Consider the following 19,816-nt stretch of genomic DNA (forward strand, 5'->3'; position numbering starts at 1 on the left):
TATCTTTCTTTTTTTTTAATTAAAACCATTAATGGCAGATTTGGTTAATTATGATAAAATGTAAAATATTACATTATAACAAGTTCCATTCTGTGCCTGATCCGACACACGAAAAAAATCCAGATCCTAATCCTGATCCTTTGGGATAACCACTCAGTTTAACCCCTCTCCCTGAGGATAATCCCACTTAAACTCTTCAAACAATGAAGATAACATTTCAAGTTATCCCATGAAAAAAAGTATCCAGACATAGAAATATATATTTAACAAAGTCGAAAACAATCATCACAAATGTAGCAAAATGAAGGGAAGATTCTATAATGAACAATGAAAGGTTTTGTTATGAAGACATCTGTTTATGAAACAGCTACTTCTAAAACACAGAAAAAATCATGCAAGACTGTGTATTGAAATTCTCTTGAACAAGCAAGAATTCTTTAAGGAAATTTCATCAGATCAAAAGTCACCTACTATTATACACACCTTTAGTTTTCTTTTATTTAGTAAATCATGGCAGACCAGCTGCCTCTTAATATGTGTTAAATTTTCAAAATGTTGAATGAATTTAAGTTTGTATTAAATTCATCAATCATACATAAAAAAAAAAAACTTTCAACATTTTTTCTCTTCTTCTGTGTACAATTTTATAAATAAAATAAATATTACACATTCCATTGACAATTATTAATCAGCAGTTGATATGTGGTTTTACAATAAAAAATACTTCATGTTTAAAATGACAGAACTACATGTACAGTTTGTCATTGACATTCAGCAGTCTTTTGTAATGGGTTGATTTCTAGTTCTTTGAAATGATATATGATATACATTGCCTATAAATGAACAAATATGAAAATCTATGTTAAATAACAAAGTGAGGGCCACATGTCTGTATAAAAAAAAAACAGGTTAAAAAGTTCTCAATTAATTTGGCAAAAAATCGCTATAAAAATTAAAGTCATAAAAATAAAGATCTTATTTAGTCTGGGAATGTTTGGTAAGGAATTTATTTCCTGAAAGATTACAAGAGGTCACATTAGCAATGATAACCCCTTAAAGAGTCAGAGATTGTCACCCTGGGGTATTATCCAAAGTCAGTCCATGTAAATGAAAAATTCACACCACCATCACTTTAGCATTCTAAAGTCTAAAACACGTGGCCTTTACTCACACTATTTAAATTTACACAAATCGAATATACATACAGCTCTTGAGTTTTTTTTTTTATATATATTTTACTCTTTTATTACCATGGAAAACCAAAAAGTGACTGAATGAGTAATAAACACAAAAGTCAATAAATACATCATCTACAAATAACAGGTTTTTAAAAAAAATGCAACACTCATACAGTGTGCTACTCATTGACCTCCATATATAAAACTTTCAACATTAATTAAAATAGCGACTAATTTTTCCATTAAAATTAAAACTCATTATGACCCTAACAGTGATGTGTATCTCAGATCTCCAAGTGTGCCAGCACTTGTTGTAAATTCATAATCAGTGGTAAATTTTGGCAACATGAAATATAATGATGACAAATCATACAAGGCAAGCTAATTGGACATCGTTTTTTTTTTTTTAAATCACGAACTACAGTTGGAACTTTCTATGAAGAAATATTTTAAAAATTGGTTTTGTTTGTTTTTATTGTTTTTGTTTTTTGCCTCCTCATATGATTTTGTGCCCACATATATCATGCTGCACAAATTTCTCAATTATCATTGAAAGATAATTGAAAATGTCTAATTGTGGAAATTAGGCAGTCTTTGGCTTTGACGAGTGAGGAAATTTGTCCATCCTTTCTGACATCATCAACAATAAGGTGATATGATGTGACGTTCCTGAGAGAAAAGACAATTGGTTGACTTTTGTTGGTATTATCCAACCAGATATACTCTACTGGAACAGGTCTTGGCTGGTTACCTGCCCCTCTTTAGTCATTTATAGTCTGGCAATTGTATGGCACATATCTATCATCTGAAAAATTAAGGCAATTAGAATCAGCAATTTTGCAAATACTGTAAAATCACTTAATTTCGTTGGGTCAAATTTTTCATGGTTTGAGGAAAAAATTTTGGTACATGAATACTGTATTATCTATGGATCTCTTTATACAACAAAATCCCCCCCCCCCCCAAATTAGTGAATTAACAAAACATAGAAAGATTATAATCATTCCGTTATATTATAATCATCGAGTTAAAGCAATATCAGCTGAATTTTTGAGCATTTTACTTTGCTGTTAAAATGTGGTTATGATAAATCTATACGTATAATTTAAACATTTATGATCAATTAAACTAAATTAAAGTATTAAATCTATTCAGAAGAAAGATTTCTGTACAATGGAATGTATAGTATTATACTAGAAATCAATACTGTACAGGATGACAAGAATGTAATTTTGCTTTAATCAAAGCTTATAAATAGTACTTCCATCGCAAATATGAACAACAGAAGTTTATTCAAGTTTTTTTTTTCTGCCATTGAAATAGTTGATTACAATACTGCAACAAAATTTACGACATCAAAGTTGCAGCTCATATTGCTTTAAAATAAAGCAGCTTTTTAATTTTTGAAAATCTCAATTTTATATATAATAGTTGGCACAAATAAATTTTAGTGCTGTAAAAGCATTACCGTAAAGTCTTTTAGTACAATCAAGGATATAGCTAAGTTTTTTAGGATCCTCAGCAAAATTCTTAAGATTTTAGTTATAACGAACTCTCATAAAGAAAATTTATGGATATAGTGAACTGATTTTAAAGTACTGGTTTGAAATAATGATATTTATATCTTCTATAAGAAATTTTTAAGACCTCAAATTAAAATTATTGAAGGGACATTATTTGTCATAAATATTAGTATTTAAAATTCAATTCATCAGACACTTTAGTAATCAAGTTAAGCTTTGAATATAATACTTCCCTGAACCTACTCAGTAGTCATACTTGAATGAAAACATGTATATTGCAAATCTACTTTATAGATTTTAACGATTTGTTAAATTGATATAAGAAATTATGGATATAGCAAAGTTTCGCAGGTCTCCAGGACTTTGCTATAACCAAGTTTTACTGTATCATACATTAACTTTATGTACGGTACCAATTAACATGATTAATACTCTTGTCATTAATTTACACATGTGAAAATGAAAAAAAGACTGACCTGTATTTTTACATATAGAAAATCCCACTGCCATTTTTCTGATGGCCGGGTTTTTCCTGAGCATTATTTTTGGCATCACTATTCTGTCCACTATCCACAGACAATGACTTCTGTCCACCATTGTTATTAGGAGTTTTCCCTTTTGCACCCGGCTCTGCCAATTTTAACACTCCACCCAACAGTGAAGAAGACGATGATGATTTCTGCTGTTGCTGGGGACGATTTGATTTGTAGAGATTTGACACACTTTGACTTCCTGTTATCTGTTGTGAAACTGATTTGCTTCCCGCATCTGCTAGTTTGAATGGTAGGACCTGTTGAACTCCTTTATTAGAACCAACAGTTTGAGAGAGTGGGGAGGGAGAGCCAGATTTCTTCTGTTCATTTTTAGCACTTAACAAATGTGCAGGCAGTTTCTGGCTCTTATTTCCAGCCAGTTTACTTGACACACTTGAAGAGAAACTTGCTGTAGCCTGGACCCCTCTGGGCTGATCAGGCCGTACAGGAAGCTCACGGCGAGTGGTTTTCATGTGTCCAGACTTTAGTCTCTCCAGATCGCCCTCAATCATGGAGCAGAAGTCAGCACTAGCTGAACGTCTGTGTGAATTCTGACTTGGAGAGTCAGGACAGGAGGCATTTTTGGGATCTGTTGAGCTGCTTCCCTTCAGATTTTCTTTATCCCTTAATACAACCCCTCCTTGGGAATTGACTGTTTTATCTACAGGGGAATCCCTATGAATTATCTTCTCTTGTTGCCACATGTCAATTTGTCTCTGGTAGGCTTCCTTCTGTCTCTTTAAATCCTCCTTCTTTGCAAGTAAGTCTGCCTGTAAATAGATATCAATATTCAACAATAAAGGAATATGAAAAATCATCCAGTCTGAATATATCATAATATAAAATGCTTTTCATTTTTAGAGTCAGTACAAAATGAAATAGAATCATATTAATCTACTGTGTCTTATGAAAAAAAAAAGACAATGGTTTTACAAAATTACACAGCAGTTGTAGCACATACTTGATCTTTTTCTAGCTGTTTGCGCTGTTCATCCAGTAGAGCCCGTTCTATGTTAATTTGCCTCATCTCATTCTCCCTTTGTCTGGCTAACACAGCTTTTTCTCGCTGGACCTGTTCCTGTATGTTACGCAGCTCCTCCAGTGTGTGGTGCTGTCTATAACTACCTCCCCGTTTATCATGAACCTCGGCAGACAGCTTGTTAATTCTCTCATTTGCATCTGCTAGCTGAGCCTTCAAAGATTCAACCTCAGTTCCATGTCTGGCTGTTAAATGCTGAAATGACAAGCAATGAGACTGTCAATATAATCTTATGTAAGAGATTTGCTTTAAAAGTGTTTAGAATTACTATAGTGTCATGGAAAATGTACCTGGGGTACTCATAAAATATTCAAAAATATGCTTATGCCATGGACAAGGACTTGGCATCCATTTTCACTTTCCACATTGGTTTTTTTTCCTTAAACATGCTTGCTTTACAGTGCCAGCTTTCCAAAGCAATGTCTTGGTTTGTAAATGCAGGAATATTTGATAATTTGCTCATAAATGAGACAAGAGGCCCATGGGCCTTGAATCGCTCTTCTGATAAACTGTACAACCTATCACTTCTATTTGAAGCCTCAAAGTATCCTGTATATTTACATAAACCCTTGAAATTCCAATTCACACTCTGAGAACCCAAGATGATTCTAAGCCAATTAGTACCTGAGAGTTGGTCATGGTGACCTACTTATCACTTGTCATTCTCTGAAGACCCACCAACTAAGTTTGATGATTCTAAGCCAATTAATACCTAAAATATTTTTTAAAATTATAATCATAAAATTTTATAAGTAGGTCAAAGTGACCTACTTTTCAATTGTTTTACTCCAAGGACCCAAGATGCATCAACTGACAAAGTTTGATGATTCTAAGCCAATTAGTACCCGGAATATTTGATTAAAGCCATAAATTTTCCGAAAGTAGGTCACGGTGACCTACTTTTTAGTCGACCTCCTCCGAAGACCCATGACGCATCAACTGACAAAGTTTGATGATTCTAAGCCAATTAGTACCCGAAATATTTAATTAAAGCCATAAATTTTCAAAAGTAGGTCACGGTGACCTACTTTTTAGTCGATCTACTCTGAAGACCCAAGATGCATCAACTGACAAAGTTTGATGATTCTAAGCCAATTAGTACCCGAAATATTTAATTATCGCCATAAATTTTCAAAAGTAGGTCACTGTGACCTACTTTTTAGTCGACCTACTCCGAAGACCCAAGATGCATCAACTGACAAAGTTTGATGATTCTAAGTCAATTAGTACCCGAAATATTTAATTAACGCCATAAATTTTCAAAAGTAGGTCACTGTGACCTACTTTTTAGTCGACCTACTCCGAAGACCCAAGATGCATCAACTGACAAAGTTTGATGATTCTAAGTCAATTAGTACCCGAAATATTTAATTAACGCCATAAATTTTCAAAAGTAGGTCACTGTGACCTACTTTTTAGTCGACCTACTCCAAAGACCCAAGATGCATCAACTGACAAAGTTTGATGATTCTAAGCCAATTAGTACCTGAAATATTTAATTATAGTCATATAAATTGAAAAGTAGGTCACGGTGACCTACTTTTCAGTTGACCTTTTTTGAGGACCCAAGATGCATCAACTTACAAAGTTTTATGATCATAGGACTTAAAATGTCCAAATTATGCCTCTAAAACGCTTTCAAATCGAATGCCTGCAAAGTTCAAAAAGTAGGTCACTGTGACCTACTTTTTAATAAAAATGTTTTATGGCCCCAAGATGCATCATCTTACAAGATTTAATGATTCTAAGCCTCCCCGTATTCGAATTAATGACCTTAATTGTTTTAAAAAAGATTAGCCATAAAATTCAAAAAGTAGGTCAAGGTGACCTACTTTTTAGTTGACGTACTTTGAGGACCCAAGATGCATCAACTGACAAAGTTTGATGATCATAGGCCTTAAATTGTTCAAAATATGCCTCTAAATCATTTTGAAAAAGAATGGCCGCAAAATTTAAAAAGTAGGTCACCGTGACCTACTTTTGAGTCAACATGATATGAGGTCCTTAGATGCACCAACTGACAAGATTTGATGATCCTAGTCCTTATAGTAAGCAAAATATCAACATTTTAATAAAATGTAATTTTTGGTCAACTTTGAAGTGACCTTGAGACCACGCCCTTTGCCCCAGGGTAAATCCCCGTGCAAATTTTAATCTACAACATATCCTCATCCTTTTGTGTAAGTTTGGTGATAATCTGCGCAGTGGTTCTTGAGAAGAAGATTTTTTAGCAACCAGTACTTTTTTTTCTATTTTCCTAATTATCTCCCCTTGTTAAAGGGTCACAACCCCAATTTTAGTATAAAACGGAGCCCTTGGGCCAAGGATACCCTGTGACAAATTTGACAATAATTGGCCAAGGGGTTCTTGAGTTATGGCCCATATTCTAAAAAGTTTACGCACACCGCACACCGCACAAATGGCCATAGCATTAGCTCTTTGAGCCTTTGGCTCAGAAGAGCTAAAAACACAGACTAAACACAATACTGTTGAGGGAGGTTGAGAGCGTATATTACACAGACCCACTTATCACAAAACTGTTGAGGGAGGTTGAAAGCATTGACTACTCAGACTTACCACATTACTGTTGTGGGAGGTTGAAAGCATTGACTACTAAGACTTACCACAATACTATTGTGGGAGGTTGAGAGCACTGACAACACAGACTTACCACAATTCTGTTGAGGGAGATTGAGAGCTTTGACTACTCAGGCTTACCACAATATTGATGAGAGAGATTGAGAGCATTGACTACTCAGACTTACCACAATACTGTTGAGGGAGACTGAGAGCACTGACTACTCAGACTTACAACAATATTGTTGAGGGAGGTTGAGAGCATTGACTACTCAGACTTACCACAATACTGTTGAGGGAGGTTGAGAGCATTGACTACTCAGACTTACCACAATACTGTTGAGGGAGACTGAGAGCACTGACTACTCAGTCTTACCACAATACTGTTGAGGGAGGTTGAGAGCATTGACTACTCAGACTTACCACAATACTGTTGAGGGAGGTTGAGAGCACTGACTACTCAGTCTTACCACAATACTGTTGAGGGAGGTTGAGAGCATTGACTACTCAGACTTACCACAATACTGTTGAGGGAGATTGAGAGCATTGACTACTCAGACTTACCACAATACTGTTGAGGGAGACTGAGAGCACTAACTACTCAGACTTACCACAATACTGTTGAGGGAGGTTGAGAGCTGCTGCATTGTGGTAATGTGCTCCCTTGTCAGGATTGCTGAGGGCTGGGAGGAGTAGATCTCCATTACAGATCCAGGAATACTTTGGCTGTCATAGTTACAACTACTGCTGTCATTAGAGTCCATGTACATTGACTGCTGAAAACAACACAAACAATACAACTGAAATGTTGTACACAGGATAATTAACTGAATGTTAATATGAGCAGGAATGTAATTACTTAATCTTATGGGTAAAACATTCCAACTTCTGTTGGTTTCTATTTCAAGAAACACATGTATATACATGTACATATATGCAAACAACAATACCAGAAGGCCATTATAATTACAATTATTTTTAAGAAAAAGATGGTAACATTTCTTTTGTTCTTTCAATGAACTTGCTAATTCTGTCTTCTATTGCTCACTATAGATTTGTACCTGATCATAGGACAATTCCGAGTCACTGTCAGTTTGTGGAAGTTGACTTTCACTGTCCATCACCTGACTGTACCGTTTACCATTGTGACCTACATATAAATCTTACTATGTTAGTTTGAATTACCTATCTGAATTACAGTAAAACTTGCTTCAAAGGTACTCAGTTATACAAATTTCTAGCCTATGATGATTTATCTGATATTTCCCTTTCATTTCTCTTCAAAAACTTTCCAAGAGAAAAGAATCAGTTATAAAGATCTTGGATATAAATAAATCTTAGTTATAGCAAAATGAAATTCATGAAAAAATTGCGGAAATACCACACCTTTTGATAAATCAAATGTGGTGTCAAAGCCAGCAAATGTCTCTGCCCGTTTAGCCATTGGAGTGATTTGATACGATGAACTGACATGTTCTCCTACACTGCTGACGTGTCGCATCAGCTGATTGTGGCCTGAATCCCCACCCTCTAACATGTTGGTCAGATTAGAGGCTGTTACTGTCACTGTAATGGAAAATGTCAGGAATAAATAACTTACATATGAACCTGCACTAACTATAGTACCCATATAAATGAGCTGGTTTTTCACCCCCATTTTTAAGTTAAAAAAAATCACTGTGATCGCTTATATATGTACATATACATTTGAACTTTTAGGGGGGTTTATATGATAAATGCTGTATTCTGATTACCATGCTGTAATGCTGCCTGTAGAGCATCCATATGTTCCGAGCCCTCCTCTGACCCCATAGAATCTGGCCGCTGTCAAAAAAAAAAAATTAGTTAAGCTTCTATTTAATGAACAGAACTTGTGACAAGAAAGAAATTTTTGCACATGAAGATTAATTTCTTTCTTCTGATGCCACCATATTTCTGATATTCTGACTCAAAAGATTCCCTGCACAAAAATTAAAATTTTGTTCATGTGACCTTGAAAGCCACTGATTTTGGGCAACACTTTCTATACAAAATAAAGTTTTACAACTCATTATGCTCTGAAGTTACCTTCGTCTGGTCCCTCATGTTATAAATCTCCAGTAGTTCTATCATCAGTTGGTTCTTTGTATCACATACTGACTTAATCTCATCATCCTTCTTGTGTAATTGTTCTACAAAAAACAGGTATATTAAAATGATTTTTTTAGCTATGATTTATTTGATCTAGGCAGAGTCAGGTTTAGAACAGTTTACTGAGAGTTATGTCCCTTACCAATGATTTCTTTGATCTTCGCTGATCGAGCCTCCATTTGTCTCCTCTCCTCCTCGTCATCTTCCTGTTGCTCATACTCATCATCCGCTGGACATTTTTCTGATGCTGCCCTTATCTCTCGGATCCAAGCCTCTCTTTCACTGTTAGTGTTACACACAATCTCATACATTTCTGGGTTTAGCTTGTTCTGACTAATCAAGTAAATTCCCTTACTCTCTTTGGTGTCACTCTTCTCCCGGACCAGTAGCTCAAAGAGGGGTATTGCACATGACTATAAATAGAACCAGATGCTCAAATGGAATATTACACATACCTATAATTAGATCTAACAGCTCAAACACCATTATTGCATGAAATGCAGTTCAAACAGAAACACTACATAAATTCAATAACCATAAGTGAAACCAGCAGCTCACACAAAGGTAATGACCATAATTATAAATAAAACCAGCATTCTGGGTTCAACTTACAGAATACAGCAAGATCTGTCAAAATGCTGTTAGGGAAAAATAAGATATTAGGGTCATGAACCCTGCTGTCAGAATTACATTGTTAACTTACTTTATTGTCCTGAGAGAAGAATGTGTATTTGCCATTTTGTTCCTGCATGAAGAATATGAGATCTGTCAAAACGACCATGATTGCCTCTGAAAAGAAAATAAGACATAATGACAAATTAATGCTGAATTCTATTTACCAGGCTTTGGAGCATTCACAATATTCATTAGAGTATTTCAAAAGTTTACGCCCAAATTTTACCATCTCTTTTTCCTTTATGCTTCCAATGCTTTTAAAATAACAGAATCTTACCTGTAACTTTTCCTCGAGCACTTTTTAGACCGATTGTTCCTTCTTTCACAAGCTTGCGCCCATGCGAAGATATGTCTGATTTCTGAAGGAATATAAAAGTTGAAACTGATAAAACTCACATGAATTAAACAGATTTTTCAAATCTGACTTTACTGTGAAGTTTTCAGTTCAGAGCAAGAAAATATTTTGAAAATAAGGAACAGCAGAAGATATAAAAGAAAGAGTTCCAGAAATATGGTTTTTCTTGTTACTCCTGACCTTGAATTTCTTTCCTTTGTAGAAAGTGGTAGCTCTAGGGTCGAATCCTTCGTAGATTTCCCGTAACCTCTGTATTCTCTCCTGTTCATGTACTTGGTCGTCTACACTCTGTAAGATCTCCTTACTGAGCTGTAATGACTGACTGATGTTCTGTCGCTCCTCCTTCACTGTAAAAAGAATTCAAATCTGAAAACATTGGTGATTAAAGATTACAAATATCACTTCTATTTTCTATAGGAAAAGCAAAGTCTGTAGGTACTAAGGAATGGACCTGCTCTAAAAAAATTAACCTGGTCACCCCCATCCTGCAAGAAAAGGTCAGATCCAGCATCATAAACATGTATGGGAGTGTATATCCCTATATGCATCATTCTTGCAAGTTTGATCAATATGGGGTCAACAGTTTCTTAGAGAAATGGAATTGTATCTAATCACCTATCCGACATAGATAGGTCATATACAGTATTCGGCATCTTTGTAAGTCTAGTAATGTGAAGTCCAAGAGCCATCATCCATTAAGTTTGATTAGTGGAGGGCCTATAATTACTTGGGTATGGATCTCATTACCACATGCGATGCCTATGACTGGATTATAGCATAAGCTAATCTTAACTTTTTCAAGGTTAGCTGTCATACTACTATGAACTTGACACTGCCAGAAGCAGCTAATGTTCGAATTACAGATGCAATATCTACTTTTGATTCATGATGAATGATAATGTCAGTGAACTCTTTGTTTGAATGTCTACAGAGATGCTTATCTGAACTACCCGATTTCTTTCCCCAGTTATTTGACTTTTAGTGAAGTCACTTTGCCTTACCTGTAAGTAGTTCTTTTGATTAATGTATCGAGCAGTCCCAGGTACTTGGAGAGTCTCTGTGTGACTGCCTTACCTGTAGTTCTTTTGATTAATGTATCGAGCAGTCCCAGGTACTTGGAGAGTCTCTGTGTGACTGCCTTACCTGTAGTTCTTTTGATTAATGTATCGAGCAGTCCCAGGTACTTGGAGAGTCTCTGTGTGACTGCCTTACCTGTAGTTCTTTTGATTAATGTATCGAGCAGTCCCAGGTACTTGGAGAGTCTCTGTGTGACTGCCTTACCTGTAGTTCTTTTGATTAATGTATCGAGCAGTCCCAGGTACTTGGAGAGTCTCTGTGTGACTGCCTTACCTGTAGTTCTTTTGATTAATGTATCGAGCAGTCCCAGGTACTTGGAGAGTCTCTGTGTGACTGCCTTACCTGTAGTTCTTTTGATTAATGTATCGAGCAGTCCCAGGTACTTGGAGAGTCTCTGTGTGACTAGAAGAACAAAATCTGGTATCTCTCTCTTTTGCAGTAAAGGGTCATTATTGCACTTCTGCAAATATAGTAGATGACAGGAATATAATGTAAGTGGTAATACCATTGAAACACAGTAAAAACTGGTCCTATAATGACACAGAGTCTGTTTTAAAGCATGTCATGGAGAAATTCCAATCCGTACATATCTTACCTTGATAAAATTAAGGAATTTTCTGTCTTTTATGAGTAGGTCTTTATAATAAAGAACAGAGTCTTTGTGCCCACAGCAGAATGCTCCATAAGCACACTTCATCTTCTCTGCCGACTCTCCAGAAAACTGAAAATTATCAAAATAATATGACTACTTTTCAAATCTGTAATGTGACATCACTGACTCTTTGGACGGGTGATAAAGTCATTGTAATAAAAATTTAATACCATAATTCTGAAAGCAAGGAAAGTTTAATTTACCACCAAAATTTAGTTATTTTTACTGATTAAATACAAATATCATGTCTTACGTGGTTGAGAAGCGTGTCACCAATTTTTTCAACAGAGCGATCATGGTGACGTCTCTGTAATTCCTGAAGATTCCGAAGAAACCCCATGTGGACTTCGATTAGTTCATCCAGCTTTGGGAAGAGTCTATCAACAACTGCTTTTGGCATGTGGAGATCATGCAAGATTCCCTGGGCGTACACCTGTAACCCCACAAAAATAGATCTCTCAATTCATCAAGTTATAACATGTTAATTCTAAACACTTAAGTATCAAGCTTAATATTTATATAAATAGTATAAAAATGATTTTTTTTTTGGATAAATTTTATCAAACTGATTGAAAAAATTCCAAGAAAAACAAGTCTACAAGGCAGACAACTCATTTATGACTTTATAGAGTTACTTACCCTTTGTAGAATTTTCAATGTTCTACAATGGTGTCTCTCTGTCTGGATAAGTTCTATACAAAACAACACAGAATGTTACTATCATTTCACAACGAATTACAAGGCACTCAATTTCAATATTGAAGACTTTATACTTATGTTTCAACCTCTGTTTTACAAATCAGATTTTTACCCCATATTGTGTCTTGTCTTTTAATTTCTTGTGAGTTGAAATGTTTCCTTTTCTGTAGGATGAAAATGAAATTGACAATAACATCATCATGACAAAAAACATTATACATCTGTACAAAAATAACATAGGTATATATATACATATATATATACATAACATATTGATCACTTCCGTTAACTTTGATAACCGTCACCTTTTTCTCGATGGTTTCACTCCAAGTCTCTGGTTCTTCAGCACTGAGATTCCGTAAATCCTCATCAATATGTGACGTTACCTCTAAAACAGCTGTGAATGAAAAATCAGTCAAAATGCTAACATCAAGAGTATTTATCTACCTTTGAGTTCCTAATACAAATCTAGTATTTTGAGAATAGGTTTAAAACAAACTTTCAGATAAAACACAACTCAAATTTTTAATAATTTAATATAGTATCTTATTCATCATATTAAGGATTTGCATTTCTTGTGCACTATAAATACATATTTTTAAAAAGTAAATTTTTCACCATAGCTTTTTATTCTGATCTTGATCCTCTGTGTTCTTGCAATAAGTTTAACTTACCATCAACATCATCTAAGCTTTCCAGTGAGTTGGAGTTTGCACTAGATAACCTGCAAAGAGAAGCAGTCAGTCATTAAATAACCACAAATATGTGGATACCTTCACCGCTCTGTAATAAAGAGAATTTGTCTACTACAGCTACTTAACATCAATGTTCTCAATGAATTGTACAAGATCAGAACAAACATCCACTTCACACCATGAATGGAAGGTGCAAGAGTCTCAAACTAGATTACATTTTTAAAAAAATGTCTTTGAAGAAAATTTAAAATGCTTTCCAGTAGAGAGTAGATGATACATGTTTCTTAATTCCCATGTTCTTTTCTCTTAATCATTTCAAAACAACAATGTAACACCACAGAAAATAAATAAAATGCACTCAACAATAATTCAAAACAAAAGAGAAGTTCTCTTAAGATAGATTCCAACATCAACAACAAAAAGGCCTGAAAATGCACACTGAGGCTAATGGGATCTTACCTCTGTTTTAGTCTAAGGTAGAGTTCCCCTATAACCTTGTTATAGCTACTATCATACTTATATGTCTCACTTCTCCAAATAGTAGGGGCACTGTGCTGCATAGTCCAGTAATTCACTTTCATTTCAGACAAGTAAACATATACACATCCAATTTTAGACTATGTATTCCAGACACATGTACAGTATAGGTAAAAGGAAAGGGACACAAAGAAGAGACCATTCCAGTCCAAACAGATCTCTTACATGTGTGTTTCTACATATCCAGATGAAATCTATCATTCTAACTGTAAACAAACCTTTACATGGTGACTATATTAGGGGGTACTTAAAGTTTTGGTCAAAATGGAAATGATTCATACAATACATATTATTGTTCGAGTGTCTATAAATATCCAGACTCCTCACGCCATCTAAGTGGCAATTTAGTGTATCCCACAAATCTCAGAGACACCGCAGCTCATACTTCTCCAATTGGTAAGGATTTGAAACGAAATATTCAATTTATATTTAAAATTAAAAAAAAAATCATGAGGGAGGGTCTAATTAGAGGGACAAATTTTAAAGTACAAAACTAACATTCAATCAATCAATTCTGGGAATTAGTCAATACCTGTAGAGGAATAATTATATTTACCTTTATGTATGACCTTGACTCAAGTTTTTGACCTTGACTCAAAGCAAAATGAATGTATTAAGGATATACTTTGCTATTTTATAAAACTACTTTAGTTCCTTTACCAACTCATACATTTCATGAAAAAGTGAACCACTTACTTAAAAACTAGACTGCTATAGTCACTTATTCATAAGAACTTCCTGTTACCCAATAATGATGTTAAAAACCTGGATGAGAAATACTGGAATTAATTGTTAAAAATATAGAGGATAGTTTTAATATGCAGGTTATTTTTTCCTTATTTGTACACCCTCTATCTACCCTTTTGGGAAATAAATAGTGCTCATATGTTTGGGGTTATATATCAACATCATATCCTCTGTTCATGTCACGGTTTCATTCAGAATGGGTGGTGTTCACAATAAATTAACAACCTTCTTTTTAACTTCCATGTATCTGTATGAGCCATTCTTTCCTTTTCCACTTGGACAACTAACAAGACACTTAAAGGAAAGTTATTTTTGACAAATAATCATAATGTGTATTACTAATGTATCACAAAGCTATGGACTTCTCTAAATGGAGAGGTAGTCATTGAGTTGTATTTTGGGGGTTTCCCATGTATAACTGGTGAAGGCAGTGAGATCTAAGGATTAAGTCAAATGAATGGAGAAATCACAACTTGTCACCAGATATGGCAAAAATGTAGATCTGATTTTACAGACACTGAATGAATTGTATAAATCCTCTACCTCCCAATGACAATCTTCCAATTCATAAAATGCAATGTAAAACATGTCGTCATTCACTCCAATACAATCTTTACAGGACAATTCTGGTCAGTTGTAACCATCAGGGAAAGAACTTTGTACAAATGCTTTACTCCACAATGAACACAATGTTTGCATAATATTCATGTAACAGTACAAAATTTGATTATTATGTAACAGGAAAGGAGAAAATGTATGGCTGGACTGGGAATTAAACCTGGGACCCCTGCATCACTTGTCAGGTGCTCTACCGACTAAGCTACCAAGGCTGATATCCATGGCTTAAACCATTACATTCCTCCCTCCTTAAATTGTCTTCGCCCTCAAAGACACAACCCAAGTTCTTATCAGCCCCTGGCAGGACATTCACCTGCAAATCCAGGGGTGGTCACGACACCAAATCTGTAACAGGAAAGGAGAAAATGTATGGCTGGACCAGGAATCGTACCCGGGACCCCTGCATCACTAGTCATGTGCTCTACCGACTGAGCTACCTAGGCCGATATCGCAGCCCAAACCATTACAATAAAGAATGTCTCTTGTCTGGTCTATTTTCTATCTTCTAATTTATAAACTCGATCTCAAAAAAAAGTTCCTTTGGATTGACATGATTAACCATAATCTTATTCCCTGGTAGCCGGCTTTTGTGAGAGGAGACTTACCCAATCTGACCGAGGTCCTGCCCTGGTCCCTGTCTATCCTGGTCGGTCTCTTCATGAATAGCTTTGCTACAACAACAGGTGGCCAACTTAAAGATCACATTAAATTAAAACAACTTACAGATTGAAAGAATTAAAAAAATAAATCATGCAAATGAAATATATATCCAAAACCAAATAATGATCAAAAGGTACGTGCCAAAAACCTCGTGCAACATTAATATATTAGTAAAATATATGTATAGCAAAAAATGAAATAAACCAAAAAATTGAAAGCTAAAAAATGAAGTTTTCTTAAGAACTTAAAAATGTCAGCTGTTGGCTTAGCATGGAAATAGGATTTCACCAATATTGAGCCTTCGGACAAATTCAGCAGGAATGAAGCAAACAGTTAATGCCAAGCTACACTTACTCGATGCCCATAAGCTTCTCCCTGGCGCGGCGCCAGTGCTGATAGCCTGGTCTCTGGTATTGTGGTGACATTGAATAACTGTTAAGATAATAGAGGCTACGTCATAGTATTACATGCAATAAGAATATGTTTGAGAATACAGACTCAGGCCTTGGCTGAGACAAGCAGCTGCTCCAAATAGATGTAAATCTCTGGGATTTATTCTGTACATCATTTTCTTGCTTTAATATAAAATTCAAGATAGTAAATTGGCTCCTTTTTTTTTTTGGAAAGATATAACAAGTTTCTTTTTTTCTGCACCCTTAACAGAAATCATGTAATATCATGGACTGACAACAGAACTTAAAAAGGTGACAGAGATTAAATAAAAGTTGTTGAAATAGGGATTGTGCATCAAATAATTTTAAACAGAAAGAAATTTCACAAGAAAAAAAAAATCATGCACTGAGAGATTCCTAACTCTGACTTAAAATACATGGCTGCCTAAACAATCTACATACATTCTAACGCTAACTCATGTTAATCCTATAAGTTATTAACCTATGAGGACAAAGCCCACCCCGTCTAATGGTGTGTTTACCAATAAAACTGGATTGTTCTTCATAGATCATTATCTAATTTTATGTATAAAGCTCTGATGATAATCAGGGATTAATGCATACGTATTGTTAGTAGATACAATGCACCCGTGCAATTCCAAAACTCCTTTGGGTATACAAAACAGAGTAAATGCACTGCATAAACATGATAAAAATGTATTTCTAGAGAACATGGGTTACAATGCTTGAAATTTTAAAGATAGCATAATAAAAGCTGATTTAATAATCTTACATTCAAAATGTGTTCATAAACATTAAATGGAATTAAAGCTCATCTTAATGAGACATTATATAAGATGGGACTATGAATTTTAATGAATCGGTATGTACAGACTAACAAAGAATCAGATTTAATAACAAAATAATCTAGTTACATTCCTCATGTTTATAGGAATCAAGGTGTCAACTACAGGATAAGTCTACAAAATTCAGAGAGCATGAGCACCATGTAATCTGATGATTAATTAATATCAGTAATGGCCTTGACATGTTGAGCAGTGTGACCTTGACCTGTTGTATTTTCTACCTTGCATTTGGTAAACTTCTTCTATGAAGAGCTGCATGATGTCTGTCTCCCTAAAATATATCAAAATGTTCATTATTTTATATTCTGCATGCACATATTCACACTATGGTAACATTATTTAAGGTTTTAAATTTAGGAAAATCCAAAAAAATATTTTTAATGGAATCATTTTGTACCCTGCAACTATTTACATATTTGTTTTAATAATCAGAATTAGGGAATACATATAATATATATTTCAATCATCTTTGTTATTATCATTACTGTTATTTTTTTTATTTTTGAAGTGCTTGAATATCAACCGGAACAATTATGAACAGATGAAGAGGAAATGATATCATAATAACTGATTGATTGACTGTTGAAGTTATTGTTTACTTTTTAATGTTTGTAGGTTGACAATATCAATATCAGACAACACCTTAAACAAAGACACAGAGTTACTGACATAAAAATTTTAATTCTGGATCAGCATGTAGTCATTGAGTAAAAAAGCTAAAAAGGCTACTGGCCTAGAAGTTACAGGGAGGTTAAAAAGACTGCAAAATAACAGAAAACAGAGAACAAAGGGCTAATGAATGGATCTAAATTGACAATCAATTTCAAAGCAATTTCAAGTTGAGAAAACTTTAAGACAAGAGAACTAGAGAGTTAGTTGAGACTGTCTCTTACAAAGTGGCATTAGTGTTAAGACTGTAATAAATGGGAGGATGCTAGAATTGTACCAATGTTAAGGATATCTGGCAGTACATATATTAGCATTAGATACTTGGACTGAATAAAAGGTACATATTAAAATTATTTACCTCTTACCATACATCATTTATATGGAACATAAAACTCTTTCCAAGATTATATATGATTATGAATGCAGAAGTACAAGATTTCAGATTTAAAAAATCATTTATATATATTTAGGTATGTACAGCTGTATTTATATAGTTATAATTGTCAAAAGTACAGTGATAAATAAGAAAGCACCACCTGTACAGTTTAGAAAGCATTTTTATAATAACCCTCATCCCATTATCTTTCAACTGTGAATAAAGAATCTGTAAATTTTTAGTGACTTAATTAAAGTCTAGAAAGAAATAACACTTTTTAAAAAGATATACCTTTTACTGACTATAAGATTATTAGAGTGTATATGAGCTCCTGATCTGGACCTGTATGTGTGGTGAGAGTTAGTGGGGGCTACTAGAGGACAGTGCATGCATACCTGGTTTTCGTCAGGTTCAGAAGAGTCAGGAATAGCGGACAGAGAGACACCTGCTGATGAGGAGGAGGAGGTTACCTGATTCCTCAATGGGACCCCCGCTGATGGACTCCGCTCCTTAAAGGACTGGGTGGGTCGCAGACCTGAGTACGCAGCTACAATAAAAAAAATAGTACATATACAGAAAATCAGTTTAAACCAACTTACTTTTACATTTTTCACACTAAAATAGTTAGTTAGGGTTTGATAACAGCCTAATAATTAGTCTATTTTGGACCCTTCCCTAGCAGCTCATTCTCTCACAATAAGCTTCTTAACTTACTTACATATATCTTATATATATATACATGTGTATATATATATATATATATATATATATATATATATATATATATATATATATATGATCAACTCCCATATATTTAAAGATACCTTAAATACATTTCACATGTTAAGACAATACTTATATAAAAAACATCAGGAATATCCTAATGGAATGCACAAATGCAATTGCATTATAAAGAGCAAAAAATGTAATAAAAGATTTTGTATTCAGAACATTTAAAAACTTTTGAACAATTTTTTTTCCTTGCTGTTGACTCCAGGAAACATTTGTTTGAACAGTAGCAACATCTGACTGCCCTCTTTGAAAATAAAACATATAAAGAACATGAAATATGAGCGTTTAATCAATATAAGATTAAAAGATTAAAAGGCAGAATATGTGTGGCAGTTACAAGGTCATGTTGTGACTGACTGACGTGTCAGAACTAAAAAAGTTAAGTACAAGGTCACTAAAAACTGGCCCGCGCTTCTCACAAAGATTATAAAAATTAGATTTAAAACTGCAGGAATAAAAAAGCAAAATATATGCATTTTGGTCATTTGTTCTGAAAGAAACATTTCAACAGGTTTTTATTTAATGTTCATGAGAAAAAATATTAGGGTTTGAATGAAAGATCTAGAAGTCCTAGTTGAAAATTACTCATAAAAATTGAAGTGCCTCTTTTTGTACAGTTATCGACCAAAGGTTCTTGAGAAAACTTGACTTATATCAACATGATGGGAAAACAAAGGCAGAGTCCTCCTAGTATTATATGAACTTCTGATTTATGCAGGAACATGTCCATACATCTACAGAATCCTAACACTGGTCAAGTTTGAAAATCCTGACAACTTCAAGGCTGGAGATAAGGGAAGGGCTATTTACTCGCTCTAATTGGCTATTAATGTACCCCCATATCTTGGTATGGTGGGCCTGAAAAGCAGGAAAACACAGCTTTATTTTGACAGAAAACTTTTCAAAGCCATGTATGAAGTGCAGAACTTTGCAAGGTGATGAAGTCTATGGTAGTACAATCATCTTCTCAAAAGATAATACTGTAGTCATGGTAGCAGTAGACATTAATACAAATCAATGTGGATC

The 19,816-nt window shown here is 34.5% G+C and overlaps 1 protein-coding gene across 10 annotated transcripts in view; it reads right to left on the minus strand.

Annotated features, from left to right (window-relative positions):
* Positions 1-19,816, minus strand: part of LOC133181726 (rho guanine nucleotide exchange factor 18-like) — a 127,611-nt gene continuing 107,795 nt past the window's right edge. For 7 of the 10 annotated variants that reach the window (XM_061316293.1, XM_061316298.1, XM_061316291.1 and 4 more), the window contains 23 exons: positions 18,394-18,545; positions 17,175-17,224; positions 16,050-16,127; positions 15,641-15,706; positions 13,113-13,162; positions 12,744-12,835; positions 12,551-12,602; positions 12,379-12,431; positions 11,993-12,172; positions 11,683-11,808; positions 11,085-11,547; positions 10,191-10,357; positions 9,933-10,014; positions 9,684-9,769; positions 9,123-9,393; positions 8,918-9,021; positions 8,605-8,674; positions 8,237-8,416; positions 7,912-8,000; positions 7,462-7,626; positions 4,196-4,468; positions 3,178-4,004; positions 1-1,983 (listed from right to left, as the gene is read on the minus strand). In XM_061316293.1, the coding sequence (XP_061172277.1) occupies positions 3,186-4,004; positions 4,196-4,468; positions 7,462-7,626; positions 7,912-8,000; positions 8,237-8,416; positions 8,605-8,674; positions 8,918-9,021; positions 9,123-9,393; positions 9,684-9,769; positions 9,933-10,014; positions 10,191-10,357; positions 11,085-11,547; positions 11,683-11,808; positions 11,993-12,172; positions 12,379-12,431; positions 12,551-12,602; positions 12,744-12,835; positions 13,113-13,162; positions 15,641-15,706; positions 16,050-16,127; positions 17,175-17,224; positions 18,394-18,545 (3,668 nt within the window). In that variant the 3' untranslated portion in view covers positions 1-1,983; positions 3,178-3,185. The remainder of the gene's footprint in view (positions 1,984-3,177; positions 4,005-4,195; positions 4,469-7,461; positions 7,627-7,911; positions 8,001-8,236; positions 8,417-8,604; positions 8,675-8,917; positions 9,022-9,122; positions 9,394-9,683; positions 9,770-9,932; positions 10,015-10,190; positions 10,358-11,084; positions 11,548-11,682; positions 11,809-11,992; positions 12,173-12,378; positions 12,432-12,550; positions 12,603-12,743; positions 12,836-13,112; positions 13,163-15,640; positions 15,707-16,049; positions 16,128-17,174; positions 17,225-18,393; positions 18,546-19,816) is intronic. The other 3 variants (XM_061316294.1, XM_061316299.1, XM_061316296.1) reach the window with 3 other exon arrangements.

Source organism: Saccostrea echinata, unplaced genomic scaffold, assembly GCF_033153115.1.
Source record: "Saccostrea echinata isolate AGI-Se365-2 ecotype Australia unplaced genomic scaffold, CSIRO_AGI_Sech_v1 ptg000009l, whole genome shotgun sequence".
Lineage (NCBI taxonomy): Eukaryota > Metazoa > Mollusca > Bivalvia > Ostreida > Ostreidae > Saccostrea > Saccostrea echinata.